Here is a 20,000-nt window from a genome sequence, read left to right on the forward strand (position 1 = left end):
TCCCCTCCCTTACCTCAAATGGCCGCACTGCTGATTCCACACGTGATAAAGCTGAATGTCTAAACTCGGTGTTTGCAGCTAAATCTTGTGTCCCAAACCCATCACTATCTCTACCCACTTTACCCAGTCGCACCAAACTGTCCCTGGACTCTGTATCCTTTTCTCCTGACAAGGTGGAGAGCTTGCTTTCAAACCTCGAGTCAGATTCTGCAACCGGTCCAGACGGCATCAGCCCACGTGTCCTCAAAGCCTGCTCTTCTGCTCTTGCTCACCCTCTCTCTGTTCTATTCACCCTCTCATTTTCCCAAGGTCATCTGCCATCTGCTTGGAAATCTGCTAACATCACTGCCCTGCATAAAAAAGGTGCAAAAACAGATCCCTGTAACTACAGACCAATCAGCCTTCTCCCAATCATGAGCAAGGTTATGGAATCCATCATCGCTTCAGACATCAAATCCTTCCTCTTCTCCAATGGCTTGATTTCCAATCATCAATTTGGTTTCAGACCAGGTCACTCTACCCTGGACATGCTGCTACTGCTCTCCCATCAATGGATGGAGGTCCTCAATGCCAGACAGGAAATCCGAGCCGTATCCCTGGACATATCACGTGCTTTTGACACAGTCTGGCACCCTGCCCTACTCACCAAACTCTCTTCCCATGGTATTCAAGGCCATCTCCACTCATGGCTCGCAGACTTCCTCTCCTGTCGCAGTCAACGTGTGGCCCTAAATGGAGTTCTTTCATCCCCTCTTCCTGTGCAGGCTGGAGTTCCTCAAGGTAGCGTTCTGGGCCCTGTTCTTTTTCTGGTTTTCATCAATGATCTCTCGGACTCTCTGGAAAATCCTCTATTTCTCTTTGCCGACGACTCCACCCTCTGCCGTACCATCTGTCATCCCTCAGACCGGCAAACAGCAGCTTCTTCGCTCACTGCAGATCTGGATAAAATCACAAACTGGTCCAACACGTGGAACATGTCTTTCAATCCAGACAAATCTCACACTCTCACTATATCTCTTCGAAAGGACCGTTTACAAAACCCCCCCATCCACTTTCTCAACAATCCTCTGGAAGAAGTCTTTTCTTTCAAGCTTCTGGGTCTCACTATCTGCCATGACCTTTCCTGGGAAAGTCACATTTCCAACCTTGCCTCAAAAGCCAGTCGCCGACTGGGAATCCTCCGTCGTGCAAAGTCCTTCCTCGGCCCTCTTGAGCTCCTGACCACTTACAAAGCTTTTGTCCGTAGCCTGATGGAGTACTGCTCTCCCCTCTGGGCTGGTGCTCCTGCCTCCCACCTTTCTCGGCTTCACGCTGTCGAAACCAGGGCATTTAAGATCATCGGCATCTCCCGCAATGAAGCTGAGTCTTTGGGCCTCTCACTCAATCACCGCAGGTTGGTCGGTGGTCTTTCTGTCTTCTACCGACTCCTCTCCAGCCTTGCCCCCCCTGCTCTCTCTGCGATTTGTCCCAACCACATTTCCACAGGGCGCTCAAGGTCCGCCAACAACCCCCTTCTGGTAAAACTACCAAAATCACGAATCACTGCTCATCTTCACTCTTTCATTCCTCTTTTTTCCCGCCTTTGGAATAAACTTCCTCACTCTATTATTTCCCATTCTTCCCTCCAGGCTTTCAAAACAGCTGTTCACCACCACCTCTTATCTTCCCCCATCCAAATCCTCGATCTTTTCTACTCCCGATAATCCACCCAAGCCCACTTCCTTCAATTCTCCTGCTTTCCTTCCTGAAAGTCCCTGTAATGTCCATCTTCTCCTCGCCATGTTCCCCGTCCCATCCCCATCCCTCTCCCTTCCACAGTTCACCTGTGTCTGTTCCCCAATGTTTTGTCCCTTCCACTCCCGCCCCTCTTGTCTCATGCCTCCTTGCTGTGAGTTGTGTGTTAGCTCTCATACGAGCCTCGACCAAGGTATACAAAAAAAAAATAAAAAAAAACATTTCAGGTTAAGGATGTATCAAATTTAAATTTGATCCCCAAAATAACTTTATGCCTTAAATGCGTGGGATTTGTTGTGCCTGGCACCACTTGTTATTATTGTTTTTCATGAGGATTCTTTTCTTTTTTAGCGAGGATTTTTTTTAATGTTTATACACTAGTGTACGGTATACTGTAATAAACAGAATAGAGGAAATCAGCTCTAATATACATTACTTAGGTTTGCATACTGTAAATACAGGTAATTGTTTTTATTTATTCTGAATAAAGAAAAGGTCTAAAGGAAACTCCAACTTGATAACTTTGTTTTAATTTGCATAACTCTTACATATTACAGAACATAAAAATTCAATCAGCAAAAATTATAAAAATGATGTACCAAAAAATATTAAAGTTATAAAAAAAAAGGACATTCAGATTAACATTTTAGTCATTGAATCCTTCAAAGTGTGGTAGTGGTTCGGGGTCATCAGCGTCATCATCGGAGTTATCAGCAGAGTTATCAGGAGCTGTAGAGGGCCCAGGTAAGGGTGATAACGGCGAGGAAATGGAAGGACTTGTTGGGGTAGGGTAGGGGTCCTGGGTGTAGCTTTCGAGAAGAATCTCGTTAGTGTGGTCTGCTTTGTAATTTTCTTTTTTTCTTCATAAATTTCACGATAGCATCATAAAAGTTCATTCATTTGCTGTTCCACTTTCGTGAACCGTTCAACATTCGGGTCCATACCCTCGAGTTCTAATATAGCCGCATTCACTTTCGAAAACACACCAGCTAACCCCTTTACAGTGAACTTCTTTGGTACTTCTTCCATTCTTTCCTCTTCTTCCTCTTCCAATTTCTGCTGCGCTTCCAACTCTATTAAATCTTCGTTAGTTCGCTCTCCCTCGACATATTCCACTAATTCTTCAATATCTTCCACTTCAACGTCTAAATTAAGCACGTTAGCAAGTTCCACAATTTTTTTATTTATGACATCGATGCCGCCGACACTTCCTTTTCGCCGACATCTTGTACTATGGGGTGCACAATAAAGTACACATTTATAGACAAAATATGTAGTCTTGGAGATTGCGAACGCTAGTGTAGTAATTACCGACCGACTGCGGGAACGAGACTGAGACTGAGAGAAAAAAAAGTGATCCGCTGCCGACTGGTCGGAGAGCTGGTCGTAAGTCCAGGCTGTCATTAAACAGGTAGGTCGTTAAGTGAGGAGTACCTGTATATATGTTTACATATATATGAAAGACCCACCCATATCTCTCACTTGTGAATGGATGGCACAGCCAATCAGCTATCAACTAAACCCAGGTGACTCAGATTATATAAATATATTAACACCTCCCATGCTCCTCTAGCCAAAGCTGCTGTGTAAAGCAACCAAGAAGGCCAACACAAGGTAAGCGCTATGCTGTATCAAACCCTTCCCAGAGTTCCTCCACAGCTATAAAGACATTCACACATGAAACCGGTCCGGCAGCTGAGGGGGTGTGCAGCATTGGGATTCTCATGTGTGTACTATGTGTGAATGTCTTTAGAGCTGTGGAGGAACTCTGGGAAGGGTTCGAAACAGCATAGCACTTACCTTGCGTAGGCCTTCTTGGTTCCTTAATGCAGCAGTTTCGGCTGGAGGAGCATGGGAGGTGTTTATATATCCACTGCGGCCGCTCAATTTTGTATTATTAACAGGATACAATGGGACATAAACAGCTCTCGATCTCATCCACGGATATTTCTCGTATTTCCATATATTTTCGTGAATCCGATTTGCATTCAGGAACACAATTATGGTTAACTGTATTGAAATTGCCACCTTTTCGTTTAAATGCTGAAAATAATTTTTAAAAGACCATTTCACTTTCACATTTTGCGCTAGCAACGGCAGGTACAGTAAAAGTTCCCGGACGAGCAAAACCGGCTCACTGAAAACGCACGCACAGGGCATGTTCATATATCACATGGACAATCTCCTATCACATGAAACTTCCAGCTTAGCGCAGGCCTTTGGACACAATTCAACTTTGAGTACTCATTAATGTGGTCACCTGATCCTGAATGGGGGTGCACTCATTTTGGAGAGAACTTCAGGTCCATGACTTGATTTAAATTAAAATAAAATGTCTGGACCTCACAAGTGGGGGTCTTCTGTGCTGTGCCCCCTCCCAGAAACCTTGATAAAACCTCCAACTTGCAGGAAGGAGAATTTATCATAAGGGGAGGTGGTGGGTGATGGAGTCAATACATCAGAGAGGAGGATGAGCCAGCAGGAAAGCATTCGTCCCATGGTTCTTTGTTAGTATCAATCAGCATTGCATAGTTGGCACAACCACTAACTGTTAACGTTGGTCTAACCTCACCTGTCAGCACAAGAGAGAAGGGGGGGTCATGAGTCATTACCTTAAAGATGAAGGTGTCGGTGGAAGATGTTTTATGTCTCCGAGCTTGAGGTTCGTCCTTCAGCCCAATGCAAGAAGAACTGCATCACCAGCACACGTTGAGAGATGCTGAGCTGACTGCGTTGTGGTCTCCAAGGGTGTTCTGATGAGGTTATTAATTCAGACCACAGTTCCTTCCTCACGTGACCACGACATTTCCGAAACCGCAGCCACAGTCTACTTCAACCACATTCTTACCCCGAACTTTCACCCACCTCAGGCTCAGCCATTGCCTCCACCAGGCATCCGTCGCTGAATGCCAGAAGCCTTCGTATCACCGATACAACAGCTTGTATCAACATATTGTCAATGACACTGGCGAGGATGAAATAACGTGAAAAAGTTTTCACAATGAGACGTCACGTGCTTCACAGACAATCAGGGAATCACAAAGGCAAGTCGTGGCAGCCTCTGCAGAAATTCCTGGGATATTCACCGGAGTACTTTAGTAATGGCACATTTTCCAGGTGAGGATGAAAGAGAGTAATTCTACAATCTCGTTCAGTTTTGTTGACGTCCGAGTTTCGTGTTTTTAAGAAGTTAAAAAAAAATTCTCAGTGGAAGATTCACCTGTGCAGCTTAATACAATCAATGGTTCATTTGCTAAATAAATACTGAATGCTCATGAACAGGTTCATATTAACGTGAGAGATCATTGGAAGCACCAGGCAACGATAACCATGAGAAAATTGCTCCACCGTGCCGTTCTTGTTCAGCCTCCTATAAGCCTGTAGCACATAGGGGAGGCCATAGGGGGATAAGCCATAGGGGAGGCTTATTGCTGTTGTGGGGTTTGTTTCTACAATTAGCAGCCCCAACAATTAAAGCCCCAACCACACTACCGCAGAGTTCCTTAAACCCTTAGGAGTACTAAACCAATATTTAGAATTTTTTTTGTTTTTTCTTCCTGCACTCTCAACACTTCAAATTTCCAAACTGTCAATTTCCAAGCTGCATAATCGGAGCCGGCAGGGACTTTCGGGATTCAGGGACTATGAATTTTGCCATCGATAACGTGAATAAAAACTATGGGTGGTTGACCTAATTTTTTGACCTTGACCTATTTTTAAGGTCATGACCAAATAATAGACATTTTCACATTTCTCACCAAAACTCGACTAAGGTTTGTCCGATCGAAAAGAAATTGCCCTCTCTGTATAGCCGAGAGCGAGGCGCATTTACGCTTAATTTACTTAATTTATATTATACCCTCTGGGCTAAAGGTTAACAAGGTCTTACACCCCAAGGAGTATTAAAACCACCATTTAGGTTTTTCTGCCTTTTTTTTTCCGTCGATGTCTGAGGATTTTCTGAATGAAATTCTGCCTCAAAAATGGAAATAAAAAGTTTGCAGGGTTGACATTAAAAAAATTTTTTAATCATGATCTAATTTTAAGGTAATGACCAAATTAAAGACATTTTTAGATTTTTTTTTCTCCAAAATTAATTTGACCGATCAGAATGAAATTGCCCTCTCTGGATAGCCTAGAATAAGGTGCATTCACATTTAATTTACATCACACCCTCCCTCTGGGTTATTGGTCAAGGTCAAGTGGCGGTCTGAAAAAATAATGCGTTTTTTGTCATCGCTCAATTTTGCCAATATGTTTTTTGGCAAAGAATGTCTGAAAAAATAATGATTTTTTTGCCAAAATAATCTCAAAGACCACTTGGCCTTCCAAGATGTTCTTCCATCATATTAGTTTACCTGCAATGAAGTTGCGCACCTGATATTGGATTAGTGTCCTCCTTGACCTACTTTTTTGAGATTGTAACCGAATTAACAAAAAACACCTTTTTGATCATAACTTGATTCATTTTCCTCCAATTTTCATGATGTTCATTTTTATGGATGGAACGCTTACCCTTGGCGATCACAGACATGTTGTTATTGTTTGTCGATTGAGCACCCTTCTTGCTCTTTGCTCTCGGACCAAAATCTTGCTTTATGAACCTAAAATGGAACGAATTGTACACTTATACCTCTTCACAGACCCAACGATCCACACTTTATTTGTGGCTTTCCTTCCGGTCAAGGAAGAAACATTTGTCCTAAGTCTTCCACGAACTGACTGATGAGGCCTGACGTTCGACCAGAGGTGATTTGCACAGGAATTTATAATTTGATCATGGTGCTTCCTTTAAAAATTCCCGCTGATCTGCTCATTCTACCTTATCGTAACGTATCGTCTGTCCCGGGTCCCGCCGTGGTTGGAGGAAAAAACCACATCTTGGTGAGATTATGAAACGGACGCGCGTTGTTGTTGGTTTTTGTTTCAAACGTTTTGTACGGTTGTTGACAGTTCGAGTTTGGTGGATTCATGTCTAAAGTGGAATTTGTTTCTTCTTGTTTCATACTCTGCATGTGCCTGCTGGTTGCATCATTTGCTGCCAGTGGTGCAGCTTTGTTGGCATGGGCAAGCTGGGCAGTTGCCCAGGGGCCTCCACAATCAGGGGGCCTCTACAACCAGGGGGCCTCCACATATTTCATGAAAAAAAAAAATTGGAAGGAAAAATTTATTTGTGAGTGCCTGAATGGTAGTTGGTAGTTCGTGGAACAGATATAAGATATTCATCTTATCTCATTCTCTATTTTATACAGAAGTTCAGATTCTTTGTTCTTGAAAAATATACTTTATGGATGACTGTAAATATGTCGTCACCTTTTTAGTATTCTAAGGTAGGGTGGGCCTCCACTGCTGAAGGCTACCCAGGGGCCACCACATGTCTAAATCCGGCTCTGTTTGTTGGACACCATGAGCTCTTTAATGTCCACCAACTAATGCTGGCAGACGGGAAATCCCGTTTTACATCCATATCCAAGGGACGACACACTTTCTGATGGAACCCCCTGCCTGACAAACACAAATATGACAGTTTATAGTTGGGTCGGGGATCGAACTTATATGGGAGGGATATAGCTCAGATGTAAGGACTGTGTGCTACCTCTGCACCATCCTTTCTTACCTGAAATGATGGACCAATCCTGTGTTTCGGAATCCTTTTATAAGTATGATGTAAAAAATTACTTCAGAGTGGAACTTTGTTTATCATATGATGCCACCTGCTGCCATCGCCTCGAACAGCAGCTACTGTGCCTTCAGAAAGTATTCACACTCCTCGACTTTTGTCACATTTTGTTGTGTTGCAGCCTGAATTTAAAATGGATCATATATATATATATATATATATATATATATTTTAAATTCCCACCGATCTCCACAAAATACCCCATAATGACAAAGTGAAAACATGTTTTTAGGAGTTTTTACGAATTAATGAAAAATGAAAAGCTAAAATGTGTTGCATCAATAAGTATTCAGCCCCTTTGCCATGGCACTCCAAATAGAGCTCAGGTGCATCCAATTTCCTTTGATCATCCTTGAGATGTCTCGACAAATTGATCTGAGTCCACCTGTGGCCAATTCAATTGATTGGACGTGATTTGGAAAGAAACACACCTTTCAATATAAGGTCCCACAGTTGACAGTGCATGTCAGAGCAGAAAGTCCACCATGAAATCCAAGGAACTGTCCATATAACTCCAATATATAATTGTGAGGAGGCATAGATCTGGGGAAGCATCTAAAACAATTTCCAGAGTGTTGAAAGTTCCCAAGAGCACTGTGAGCTCCATCATTATGAAATGGAAAGAATATGGAACTACCCAGACTCTTCCTTGAGCTGGCTGTCCGACCAAACTGAGCAACCGGGCAAGAAGAAGGACCTTGGTCAGGGAGGTGACCAAGAACCCAATGACCACTCTGACAGAACTACAGAGTTCCTTGGCTGAGATTGGAGAACCTGCTGGAAGGATAACAATCTCTACAGCACTTCACAAATCTAGGTTTAATGGGAGTGGCCAGACAGAAGCCACTCCTGAGAATAACGCATATGAGAGCATGTCTGGAGTTTGCAAAAATGCATGGGAAAGACTCTCAGGGTATGAAGCGAAAGATTCTGTGTTCTGATGAGATGAAAATTGAATTCTTTGGCCTGAATGCAAAGCGCTACGTCTGGCGGAAACCGCGCACAGCTCATCACCAATCTAACACCATCCCTACCGTGAAGCATGGTGGTGCTATGAGGATGCTATGAGGATGTTTTCCAGCTGCAGGACCAGGAGACTTTTAAGGATAGAAGGAACCATGAATGGAGCAAAATACAGGCAAATCCTTGAGGAGAATCTGCTTCAGAGTGCAAAAGACCTTTGACTGCGGCGAAGGTTTACGTTCCAACATGACAATGACCACAAGCATATAGCAAAAGCATCACTGAAATGGCGTCAGAACAAGAATGTGAAAGTCCTTGAGTGGTCCAGCCAAAGCACAGACTTGAATCCCATTGAGAATCTGTGGAAAGATTTGAAGATTCCTGTTCACCGATGCTCCCCATCCATCTTGACAGAGCTTGAGCAAATCTGCAAGGAGGAATGGGAGAAAATCCCCAAATCCAGATGTGCAAAGCTGGTACAGACATGCCCAAGAAGACTTGAAGCTGCAATCGCTGCCAAAGGCGCTTCTACAAAATATTGACTCAGGGGGTTGAATACTTAGTGATGAGAAAAAGTTTGTGAACCCTTTAGAATTTTCTCTGTTTCTGCATAAATGTGACCTAAAATGTGATCAGATCTTCATCTAAGTCTGTTTATAGATAAAGAGAACCTGATTAAATAGCACACAAAAAATCTACTTTTTCATTTGTTTATTCAGCAAAATGATCCAACATTCAATTTATTTGCCATTAAACGCCTCCGGAGAGAAACTCCCGTCCGGACACGTCCGGAGACAAACACTCCCTGGACACGTCCGCACAGAGAGAGAGAGACAGAGACAGAGACAGAGAGAGATGTGTGGGAGGGTGCTGCTCTTCATTAACCGGGGGCGGAGCGAGGATGGGACAGAAGGAGAGAGAGAGAAGGACCGAGAGACAGAGAGCGAGGCAGGGAGAAAGACAGAGAGATATTGGTGGGGGGAGGGAGTTGGCAGAAAGAAAATGTTACGCTTTATGAAACACACACACACACACACACACACACACACACACACACACACACACACACACACACACACACACACACACACACACACACACACACACACACACACACTGTATTAGTGCTTGGCTGATATTGGCAATTCTTCAGGAATTGGCAGATTGGAATCGGTGTGATTACCGACTACAAGTACGGACCGCATACCACCCAAAAACCTTGAGTAGCTTTCACACTTGTTTTGAGGGAATTTCAATAAATAAATAATAAAAACAACATTATATTCGAGATGTTTCATGGAGATGCACATAAACATTAGTCTTGATAAACAGCTGCCAATCATCATGTGACGGGTGGAAAAAACAATTTGCTCTGTAATTTAGAAAACATGTTAATTCAGCAAAGAGCTGGGAAATCAGGTGTTATCAAATATATTTTGCTTTGAAACTCACAGAGAGAAACCATGTAACCTTTGTAAATCATGTACCTCTACCTTGTCGCAACTGCCGATTGTACATCCTGATCGGGACATGAACTGTATCGCTATGGACTGTAGGGTGCTCAGCAAGTGGCTAAAGCACTCCAATGAAATGGTTGATAAGGAATGTCTGGCCAGGCTGTGGTTGCATACCATATAAGAACCCTTTAAGTTTAAAGCCGGTTTTCATCGTGCCCACAGCAGTTATAGTACAGTAGGTTAAAGAAAAATTGTTCGGATTGTGGAAAAAAAGTGTGAAAATTGGCATACATCTCCATTTTCATATGTTCTTTCATGTAAGAGCAGGACACACCTGATCAGAATACATTTACGGCCGCCATCTTGAATTTCAAAATGGCCACCACCGAAAATAATATTTTACGATATCTCGGTCACCACGAGACCTCGCAAAATGAATAAAGAGTCTTGATCCAATGTTTTCACACACAAGGAATCCAAGAAACACACTTAAAATGCTCTATTGTCAGTCTTTCTGCTTTAAAATGACATATACACTGTCCCAAGTATAGTTCATCTGGTCGAGATATAGTTCTGACTTTAATCTGTCTGATAACATGTTCATTGCACGGGAGAAATGCACAGAAACATTTGCATGGTGGTCTGCATGCCTTTTTGCAGCCGCATTTGATCAGCTCTGTGCAGGATTGCCGAGATTGAGATCCAGATGAATCTCTACAGGTTTTCTTTGTGTTGAACACTATTAGCTCAGAAAGCGATAAGGCTGTTTTTGTTGAGGCATCTGATGCTTGCTTTTGATGTTGGATACTTGGTCCTCTCAGGATCATTCTGACAAGAGCGAGGACACTTTCTGGGACAATATCATTTTCACATCCAGGTTTCATGGATCCATCAAAAGCATATTCTTTGGCGAAAATGTCTTTCCTCAATATTTGTGCTGTACGAACTAAGTGGATTGCATCATCATCATCATTGTTGGAGCAAGCTATTTTAATCGCTTCTCCAATGTCGGAATTAAACATGAGGACCACATCTCTTCCTTGAGTTTGAGCTCTCATATCTGGGATTAAGCACAACAGTCTCTCCTTCAATCGTGTTTTGTTGACCTTTTCAGAAAAGTCTGGATCTTCTTCTCTTAATCTGGACTCGTAAAGTCACCCCATATCTGACAATCTGAAGACTGGCAACGTTTCATCTTGGCAGAATTCTTCGATGTACGAAACTAGCTCACCAAGAATTAGCACTATAGCAGACTATCGATATTAGACTATCGACTTTAGTGCTTTGGGTGTCTCTTACATGCTGAGCATTATGTTTTTGCACACGGTTGGTGACGGAAGTCAGACATGATAGATGATACCTAGCATCTAAGGCATGCATGTCACCTTCGGAGAGCTTTCCCAACAGTTTCCTATCTTGTAACACATGTGCATATCGACGAACTCAAATATCAATTTTGTCAGTCCTTGCATCATGGAGATACTCATTTGTGTCATTTTCTTCAAAAAATAAACAATTGGATGTCCTTGCCATAGAACCCACGCTGCATCGCCTGGTCTGAACAGGACTTGTCTCGTATTCCAGGTTTTCTTTTGACTTCTTTTTCTGAGCACGTTGGAGCTTTTGTTTGTCAAACCTGTTTCTGCGGCTTTTGTGCCATACTGCCTGGTTTGTTCTGAGTGTGGCTTCAATGCCATCTCCACTGTCCCAATTCACGATGTCAATATCCTCTGGTAAGGCATCAATTTGATGAAACTCCAAAATATTCTCAGCAAATAGTTTGTAGCCGCATTCTTTATCACTTCCTCTATATTTAGGTATGCTGGGATGAACAAGCTTTTCTTCGGTGTCCTGTTGGCAAATTGCACACAATTTCCAGTTAATCAAGGCTGTTTTATCTGGGCATTGTCTTTTAGAAGATGCACCTTCATCAGCATCGATTAATTATCTTTCACTTTTTGGACATTGTTATAGCATGTCAGTGCAATGGTATCACCATATCAAATGTCCTGAAAAAAGGGGGAAAAAAATTAGTCCACCACCATTACAATTTACGACATATGTTTCTGCTTATACACATCTATACATGCATACATCTCATTATTTTCAGACAGCAACTGATTTTTAGTGCATCAATTGCAATACAGATCATATTCATGCATGCAAATAGTGATAGTGATTGACCCACGCACAGGGACGTTCTCTGGAACGCATGGATCGACTGACAGCTGGAACGACCGCGGACAATAGTTTCAGAGTGAATGACAGACAGACTCTTAGAATTATAACACCTTTCAAAACATTATATTGAAAATTAAATTGGATAAAGCCATTTATACATGCTCATAGCATTTGGATATCAAACATCAAGCAAACACTTTTAAGTATTTAGTTGTTTATGAAAGGGTCTCATTTCGATTTTAAAGCAGAAACACTGAAAATCGAGCATTATAAGTGTGTTTATTGGATTCCTTGTGTGTAAGAACATTGGATTAGACACTTTATTCAAGTGCTTAGGCGGCCGTAATTGTAGTCTGATCATGTGTGTCCTGCTCTTATATGAAAGAGCATATAAAAGTAGTCATGTGTACCAGTTTTCACACTTTTTTTCACATTTTGAACGATTCTGGTGAAATGTTGACTAAATCTACTGTACTATTAAAGAAATTAAATGAATTCGTTCAGATAATGACTTTATCCACAAAAGAGTTGCTGTTTAATGTAGAACAACCTTGGAGACATTGTATTGTTTAAATGCCTGTGAAATAAACATTGCAGATCATCTGCCATGTTGCCTGCACGTCTGTACACGTGTCACATGGTACATCAGTATACAGTCCATGCAAACTTTATAACTCTATTTTAAAAATCTCCGTTTTTCACCAGATTTGCTTCGATTCCATGTGGAGCACCTCACAAAACCTCTGAAAATATAGACACAGATCTGGCAGACGTTATGGATCAGAAAATCCCTCTGGGGGACAGGGCACGATGTCAAGCAGTGAATGCATGAAATCATATAGTGTCCCTTTAAGGTCCATCTCAGTTATTTGAAATTTAATGCATCTACCTTATGAAAAAGGCGTTTTTCGTTGGACTTTCACACATTTTGTTGCAGTCGAGTCTGAATCTGTGTCATCGGCTATACAAAAGTGGAAATCGAAATTAAATTGGAGTTCAGCAAGACCATGAGGCCGCATAGAATCTAGGCGGACAGCGGTCGGCAACCCAAATAACAAGAGGAGCCATTTTTTCAAATTTGGTCAAAAACGCCATATCTAAAGAGCCACAATGCACTTAAACCCCTATTTCAATAATCGAGTGACAGGACAAAGACGGACACATTGATTTGTAATGCAATACATGTTTATTGAGTTGGTATCAATGAAAAGGGCCATTACATTTTCTTCAGTACATTGAGTCAGCTTACTCATATTTACCTCTCCACCATAGGTGGAAGGAGGTATTTTTTTCACCCGTGTCTGCTTGTTTGTTTGTCTGTTTGTTAGTCTTTTTGTGTGCAGGATATCTCAAAAAGTTGTGGACGGATTCAGATTAAAGTTGATGGACAGGTTGGTCGTGTGACACTAAGTAACTGATTAGATTTTGGTGAAGATCCAGATCCGGATCCGGCCACTGGAATTTTTAAAGTGATTCTTCACCGTTGAGAGATCGGGCTGCAACGATATATAGCACAACATCTCAAAAAATTGTGGATGGATTACGCAGAAACTTGGTGAACAGGTTGGATATGTGACAAGGACGAATTGATTCAGTTTTAGTGAAGATCCAAATCTATATCTGGATAAGAGTTTTTCAATTTTCAAAGTGATTCTTCACAATTGAGAGATGGGGCCAAAAACTATATATATATATATATATATATATATATATATATATATATATATATATATATATATATATATATATATATATATATATATATATATAGTTATGGAAATGGCCCTTATTGGACTACTAAATATGGGACTACTAAATATACACATTTTCAACCCTCAATATCTCGGAGTTGACCGCATCTATGGACCTAAAATTTTACGCAGCTTCATTTTGATACCTGGGAACTATTTTATGAAAGTTTAAAGTAAATCTGAGGGGGTCAACTGGGAGGCCTCCGGTGATATGTGGTGGAATGACTCGCATATACAAGTCGTTCATTACGGGATTTTCGCTTACCTGCCCAGTGAGGATCAGGGCGTCGCTAACTTTTTATAAGTGGGGTTCGAATGGTAAACTGAGGCTGTGAAACAGGTTGAAGAAATAATATTGCTGAGAAGATGGTGAAAATAACTGCGTAACGGACAGCAGGCTGTGCCTGTGTTGTGCGCGGAGCTCAACGTGAAATTCGTCGGTAATCAGATGTATTTTCCTGTTTATCACTGCCAAAGTTCTCAAGTATTATTTTATCCTTTCACGACACTCACAAAGATTTTTCTGAAAATTAATTTATAATGAAAAAAAGGGTATTTTATCGATCAGGCTTGGGAGCCACACTTAAGTCCTTAAAGAGCCGCAGATTGCCAACCCCTGGCTAGAACATTCGAGAAGCCTTACATTCCCCATACAAAATCTCTCTTCTCTCCTCTTCTTCTTCTTCTTTCGGCTGCTCCCATTAGGGGTCGCCACAGCGGATCATCATTATGATCCGCATAGTGATTTGGCACATGTTTTACGCCGGATGCCCTTCCTGACGCAACCCTGGTCGCCTCTTACGACACAGGGATATGGTACACCTATTTTAACCGGGGTATACACCGGCCCAGTACACTGGTACTCATTTCGCCGACCTCGGAAGGATGACAGGCTGAGTCAACCCCCTGGTGTATTAATTCAGTGGCCCAAAGGAGCTTGAACTCAGGACCTTTTGGATCCCAAGCCGCTGCCCTAACCACTGCGCCAACACCAGGCTATCCCCATACAAAATCTTGATACGACCGAAATTCATCAAATTTCAACATATTTTCATGGAAATTGTTTTTGTCCAGTCTGAACCTACATTTATAAAACCAAAAGTGAAAACAAAAATCGAATAAAACGTAAAACAAAGTCATGAATCCACTTGGAAGCATATGGAAGCTCTTCAGCTCACGTTGATATATATATATATATATATATATATATATATATATATATATATATATATATATATATATATATATATATATCCACAATACGACGTAAAAACGCCAACACAAACTAGCCGATTTTCACAAACCTTGCTACAATTGAGTGTTGAGCTTCCTCAGCAACTGTGAAAAGTGAAAACAGAAATTGAACTGAAAGTTCAAACAAGAAGACGTCATGCAAAACACAATACTTGCAAAATCCATAAAACAAATTTGACCTCAACAACAATTGACTGGTTGAATTCAGTGACCTGATATACAAATCCTCTTCAAATTTCAAGTCAATCGGATGAAAATTGAGGATTTTAGAAATCTCACCTAAGTTGTTGACCTTTGGCCGATGTTGACATTTTAGCCAATGTTGACCTCAAAAACAATTGGTGGTTGAATTCAGTAAGCTGATATGAAAAGCCTGTTCAAATTTCTGTGCTACCACCGCAATTGAGGTCGTCAGCGAGTTTGGCAACGGTGCCTTTCTTGAAGAGATCACCAAGGACGCGGCATATGAGTTATTCGAGTACTGTTTCCGATCCAAGCATTCCAATAGCTGATCTGGTATACACGTGTGTTCCGCAGAAAGGTGGCCACACCAACATACTTCGACTGGCAGGATAATGGAATTTGGTGGAAAGCGCTCGTGAGGTTGGTCGCAATCAGATACTTCCACTGAGCAACCTTGCGGAGGATGGAATCAACATTTGGCATGAGAGGGTTGCGGCTTACTGTACCGGCCCACATTAGCAAAGGCTGTGACAAAGCGAAAACCGCCATTGGGGTTCTTGATCAGGAATGAGGGATTCAGGTATTCTAAGGTAACCCTCATGTCTTCTGGGTGGGCTGTTTTTTCCATGTCATCAAACTTATGTTGTAGTTCATATCATTGATCATGTGCACACTGTGTCAGACAGCCTTTCCATTGTGGAGGCTGAACCGGGCCCATGTTAATGACAGCTTTGAAGGGGCCTGCCGAACCATTGTAGCCTTGGAACACTGGGTTAAACACTTCATCGTATTCTTGAAGAAGGGCACAAAACTTTGATCACATGTCAGGAGTAAATATGTTGTCAGGGTTGAGGGTGACAGTTATGGAGTGTCTTGAGAGCGAAGTGGATGTGTATTTTACATTGGGGAAGTTGTCGTCGGTGTGAGCACCAGGGTGTTCTTAGGTGTACTTGGGTATGTACACGGGGCATACCTGGCAAAACTGCTCCTGTTGTTTGAGAACTCGTGGTTCGTCGGTTAAATTGGGGATCTGAATTTTCCTGCTGATGCTATGGATGACACTGGGTAGGGGCCACAGCTCAATGGGTCGCAGTGACCTTGCACTGGGGGCATCCGTGCGTGGTTGGAGTGCGAACACCGAGTCGATACTCGACATGTCTCCTGGGAGAACTACTTCAATAAACTCTCTGGGCCACAGAGTAGTTGTGCGAGGTGAGGCACGTAGTACATGTGCTCGGCGCACTGTATGGCGATAAAGGTTCTTTCCTTTTCTAGGGGCCTATCACTTCACCATGGCAGACAGGACGGTGATCTCTCTGTCTTCTACTGTCCCCGAGGTTTCTGCATACCACACATCGTTCTATAATCAACCCCTTCTTGTGAAACTACCTAAATCTGGGATCACTGCTCACCTCCACTCATTCGTTGTACACTGCTCCTCCCCAATTCCATACCCAGGCCATGTGTGACATCATCGCCGGGTGCCAAGGGAAGGGAGTACTCAGTTTTTACTTTGTTTGTTTTCTTTCTTTCTTTCTTTCTCGTTTGTCTGGGCAATATCTCAGCCATCCTTTGAGCTAGGAAGCTGAAAGTTGGACACAAAAGTGAAGATGTGCTTTTGCCAAAACGGTATTTTTATTTTTTGATTAACGATGAATTAATTACTTAATTATTATCGATTTATTAATTAAGTGTTTATTTTCTTTGTCATCTGGGCAATATCTCAAACACCTTGTTTTTAAAAAAAAAGAAAAATCTTGGAAGCTGATAATTTTTGCCACAACAGTGAACAAATTATTTGGATTACTTATTCATTTTTCAATGAGTTACTTAATTTTCAAAAAGTTACAGATTCTGATGAAACAGTTGTGGCTTTGGTGTGCTATTAAGCCAATTGATTAAGAAATTAATTATTTGCGATTATAATTTATTTATTTTAAATTTGTAATTAAATCAGTTAATTATTGCACACCTCTCCCTCCCAATTCCGTTTCCATCTGCTGCATGGTGGCATCACCGGGTGCCGAAGGTGCCCCGGCAATGTCACGTGCTGGAGGATTTGTTATTTATTTATTTATTTGGCATGGCAGCAGTGTACTTTGAATGTATCTGTACTTGCCCCTCTTTTTCCCACCTCTGGAATCAACTTCCACATCCTCTTCAAGCTCATCCTTCCCCTTTCAGGTTTTCACGACAGCCGTTCACCACCATCTCAGATCGTCCCTAATCCAAAACCATGATCGTTTCTGCCCTTGTTAACCCCACCCCAATCCCTCCTCCTTTCAAATTTTCACTTTTCCCTCCTGAGAGTTTCCTTCTGTATCCATTTTGTCCACCCCATGCATCCTCTCCTGCTCCTCATTCCACCCCACACCCATTGTTTGTCCAAGTCTCCCTCTGTTTTGGCCTTCAACTCTGCTGTTGGTGTTTCCCCACTTCCTCTGCTGTTCCTTTTGTCCTGTTGCATCCTGATCCATTCAGTGTACTAGTACTAGCTCTTCCACGAGCTTGAGCCTTGAGTACGTCCACAAAAACAAAAAAGACCTTTTGCATCCCTTTCGAGTGGAAAAGGGTTTAAGGGTCCTCTCGCTGAACAAAAACTAATGTAACGTTTTTCATCAATTCAGGACCCGCTCATCTAAACGAGTTTTCACTGCGCGAATTCCAATCGTGTCATCTTCCATCGTCAAATTCCAATCCAAACCTTTCAGCCCACATAGGCCCATGATTTTCCATTGAATCAACCTGAAAATCAACTTTATCACCTAATACACCCCAACTATGACCACCCTCCACAGGAAGACGAGCATCTGTCTCACTTGGGACTATTCATTACCTTCCCCACCGAAAGTAGACAGAGGTTATGTTATCCCCCCTGTCTTTTTGTCCACCTGTGAGCAGGATATCTCAAAAAGTTGTGAACAGATTCGGACGAAATTTAGTGGTCATGTTGGGTGTGAGACGACGAAGAACCATTTCGATTTTGGTGAAGATCGTAGTCTGAATCCGAGATTCTTCACCATTGAGAGATGGGGTCAAAAACAATATGTAGCACAATATCTCAAAAAGTTGTGGACGAGTTATGGAAAATCTTGGTGGATGAGTTGGTTTGGTGACAAGAACAAGTCATTTCGATTTTGGTTGAGGTCTGAATCTAGATACAGCCTACCAGTGGATACAAAAGGTAAACTACTCAGCTTGGCGGTGGTACACACTCCACTGAGTGTCGTTGGAGTTATTATTCGTTATCTCTGAAAATTGGTGTTATTTTCTTGAGATGGCTTAGTTCCTTCATCCTCTCTGTGGATATGTCGTTATTGAGAAGTCTGCTAACTTTTTTGATGCAATTCCTGCAGATAGGTCATAGAGGGGGTCCTGAACAACACATGCTGGGGATTCTCCTGACACAACATTGAGTAGAGCGGGTGGGTGTATTAGATTTCCAGTCTACCACCTTTGCGAGTTCGTGACAAGCGTGCAATACACACAACATGTGTCTGCACCTGTACCCATGTAAATAAGTAATGGTAGAGAGGTTGTAAATGGCAGACAAAGGGCCACTCTTTAATTATACATTATCCTCTTATGTTATAGCTGGAAGGTTCTTCTTGCTCTTTTCCAACCTGTGGGGGTTACTCTCACTACTGGTGGGGGTTGGGTTGTTTTGGGGACTGGGGACACGGATTATGTTAAAGGATGAAAGGCTTCCACAATTAGAAACGTGAACTTTATTATGACAGCATTCTTATAAATTAATAAAACCGACTTCAATAAATAAACAAACGAGCATGAAAGATTATAAATAAATTAGACAACAGTTATTGTCAGTGCTCACCAGACTATAATAATGGCATCATTGCAGGATAAATAAATTAAGGAAGTTTGTTTGGTTGAGTGCGATTGAACGACCGACAAACAAAGGAAATTCTCTCCTTCCAAATGGTCTTCCAAAATTCAAAGGCAGTCTCCAGCCCACCAATTCAAAGGAACCCTTGTGATTGTGCGATTCTCAATCCTGGATCATCACAGATCTTCTCATAATATTCTGCACTGTGGTCACCTATATTTTACCTTGAACGGTCTCATCGAGGTGGCGAAGGATATACGGTCAACTAATGAGGTTACCAGCATGCAGTGGTAGACTGCAAATGGCTATTGCAACATAATCGGACCAAACGGATCTCCATGCAGTAACCGGGCAGGAGCACCCGAGAGTGACCGCGCCATGGTCTCCACTGCTGGGGAACAAGGGTCAGACCCCCTCCCATGCGCGTACACAGAGAATTCGCCCTCGAAGCATGGTCCGCCAGGGAGCCACCAATCCCCGTCCCGATCCGGTGAGAATGTGCGGGAGATCGGGGTCTCGTGGAAATCAAGGGGCACATGATGTGTGTGCTCTTTACATTCTCCAGATGCCCGGCCAAGCAGAGGAAAAGTGTGTCGGTCGAGCCGCAGGCACGTCGTCACTAGGCCGGCCGTGGGTTGTGAGAGGCCTCTGCACAGCACGTCTGCGAAGACCCGTGGCTCTGGGATATGATCGAGGTGCAGCACATCCGTGAGCGCTGCTATGTAGTTGGCAGCAAGACGCAGCGTTTCGATCTTCGAGAGCTTGTGCGTGCGGCACGCCCCGCATGGAACCACCCTTCGTAGGGCTTCGAGTGCCGCATTCAGACCGTGCATGCGGCTCCGTTCACGTGTGTTTGCCTTCATCCGGCGTGCACGGTGGCGCTCGGGTCGCAGTACATAATTAATGCCTACGTGACCTTCGTGATCGGCCCTCCTTGGAGTGGGTGCAGC

The 20,000-nt window shown here is 42.6% G+C and overlaps 1 protein-coding gene and 1 long non-coding RNA gene across 2 annotated transcripts in view; both read right to left on the reverse strand.

The window, feature by feature from the left end:
• Positions 1–4,678, reverse strand: part of LOC147014081 (uncharacterized) — a 111,511-nt gene extending 106,833 nt beyond the window's left edge. The window contains exon 1 of the long non-coding RNA XR_015050637.1: positions 4,347–4,678. This is a non-coding gene — a long non-coding RNA (uncharacterized LOC147014081). The remainder of the gene's footprint in view (positions 1–4,346) is intronic.
• A 13,896-nt stretch (positions 4,679–18,574) lies between these two features.
• The window catches only part of LOC147014083 (uncharacterized), a 6,660-nt gene continuing 5,234 nt past the window's right edge, over positions 18,575–20,000 (reverse strand). Inside the window, exon 2 of the mRNA XM_085851731.1 lies at positions 18,575–20,000. This exon is cut by the window's right edge and continues 243 nt beyond it. Coding sequence (XP_085707857.1) covers positions 19,356–20,000 — 645 coding nt within the window. The 3' untranslated portion in view covers positions 18,575–19,355.

The sequence above is a fragment of the Eptatretus burgeri genome, chromosome 13 (genome assembly GCF_056783735.1).
Source record: "Eptatretus burgeri isolate ZD-2024b chromosome 13, Ebu_testis_v1, whole genome shotgun sequence".
Taxonomy (NCBI): Eukaryota; Metazoa; Chordata; class Myxini; order Myxiniformes; family Myxinidae; genus Eptatretus; species Eptatretus burgeri.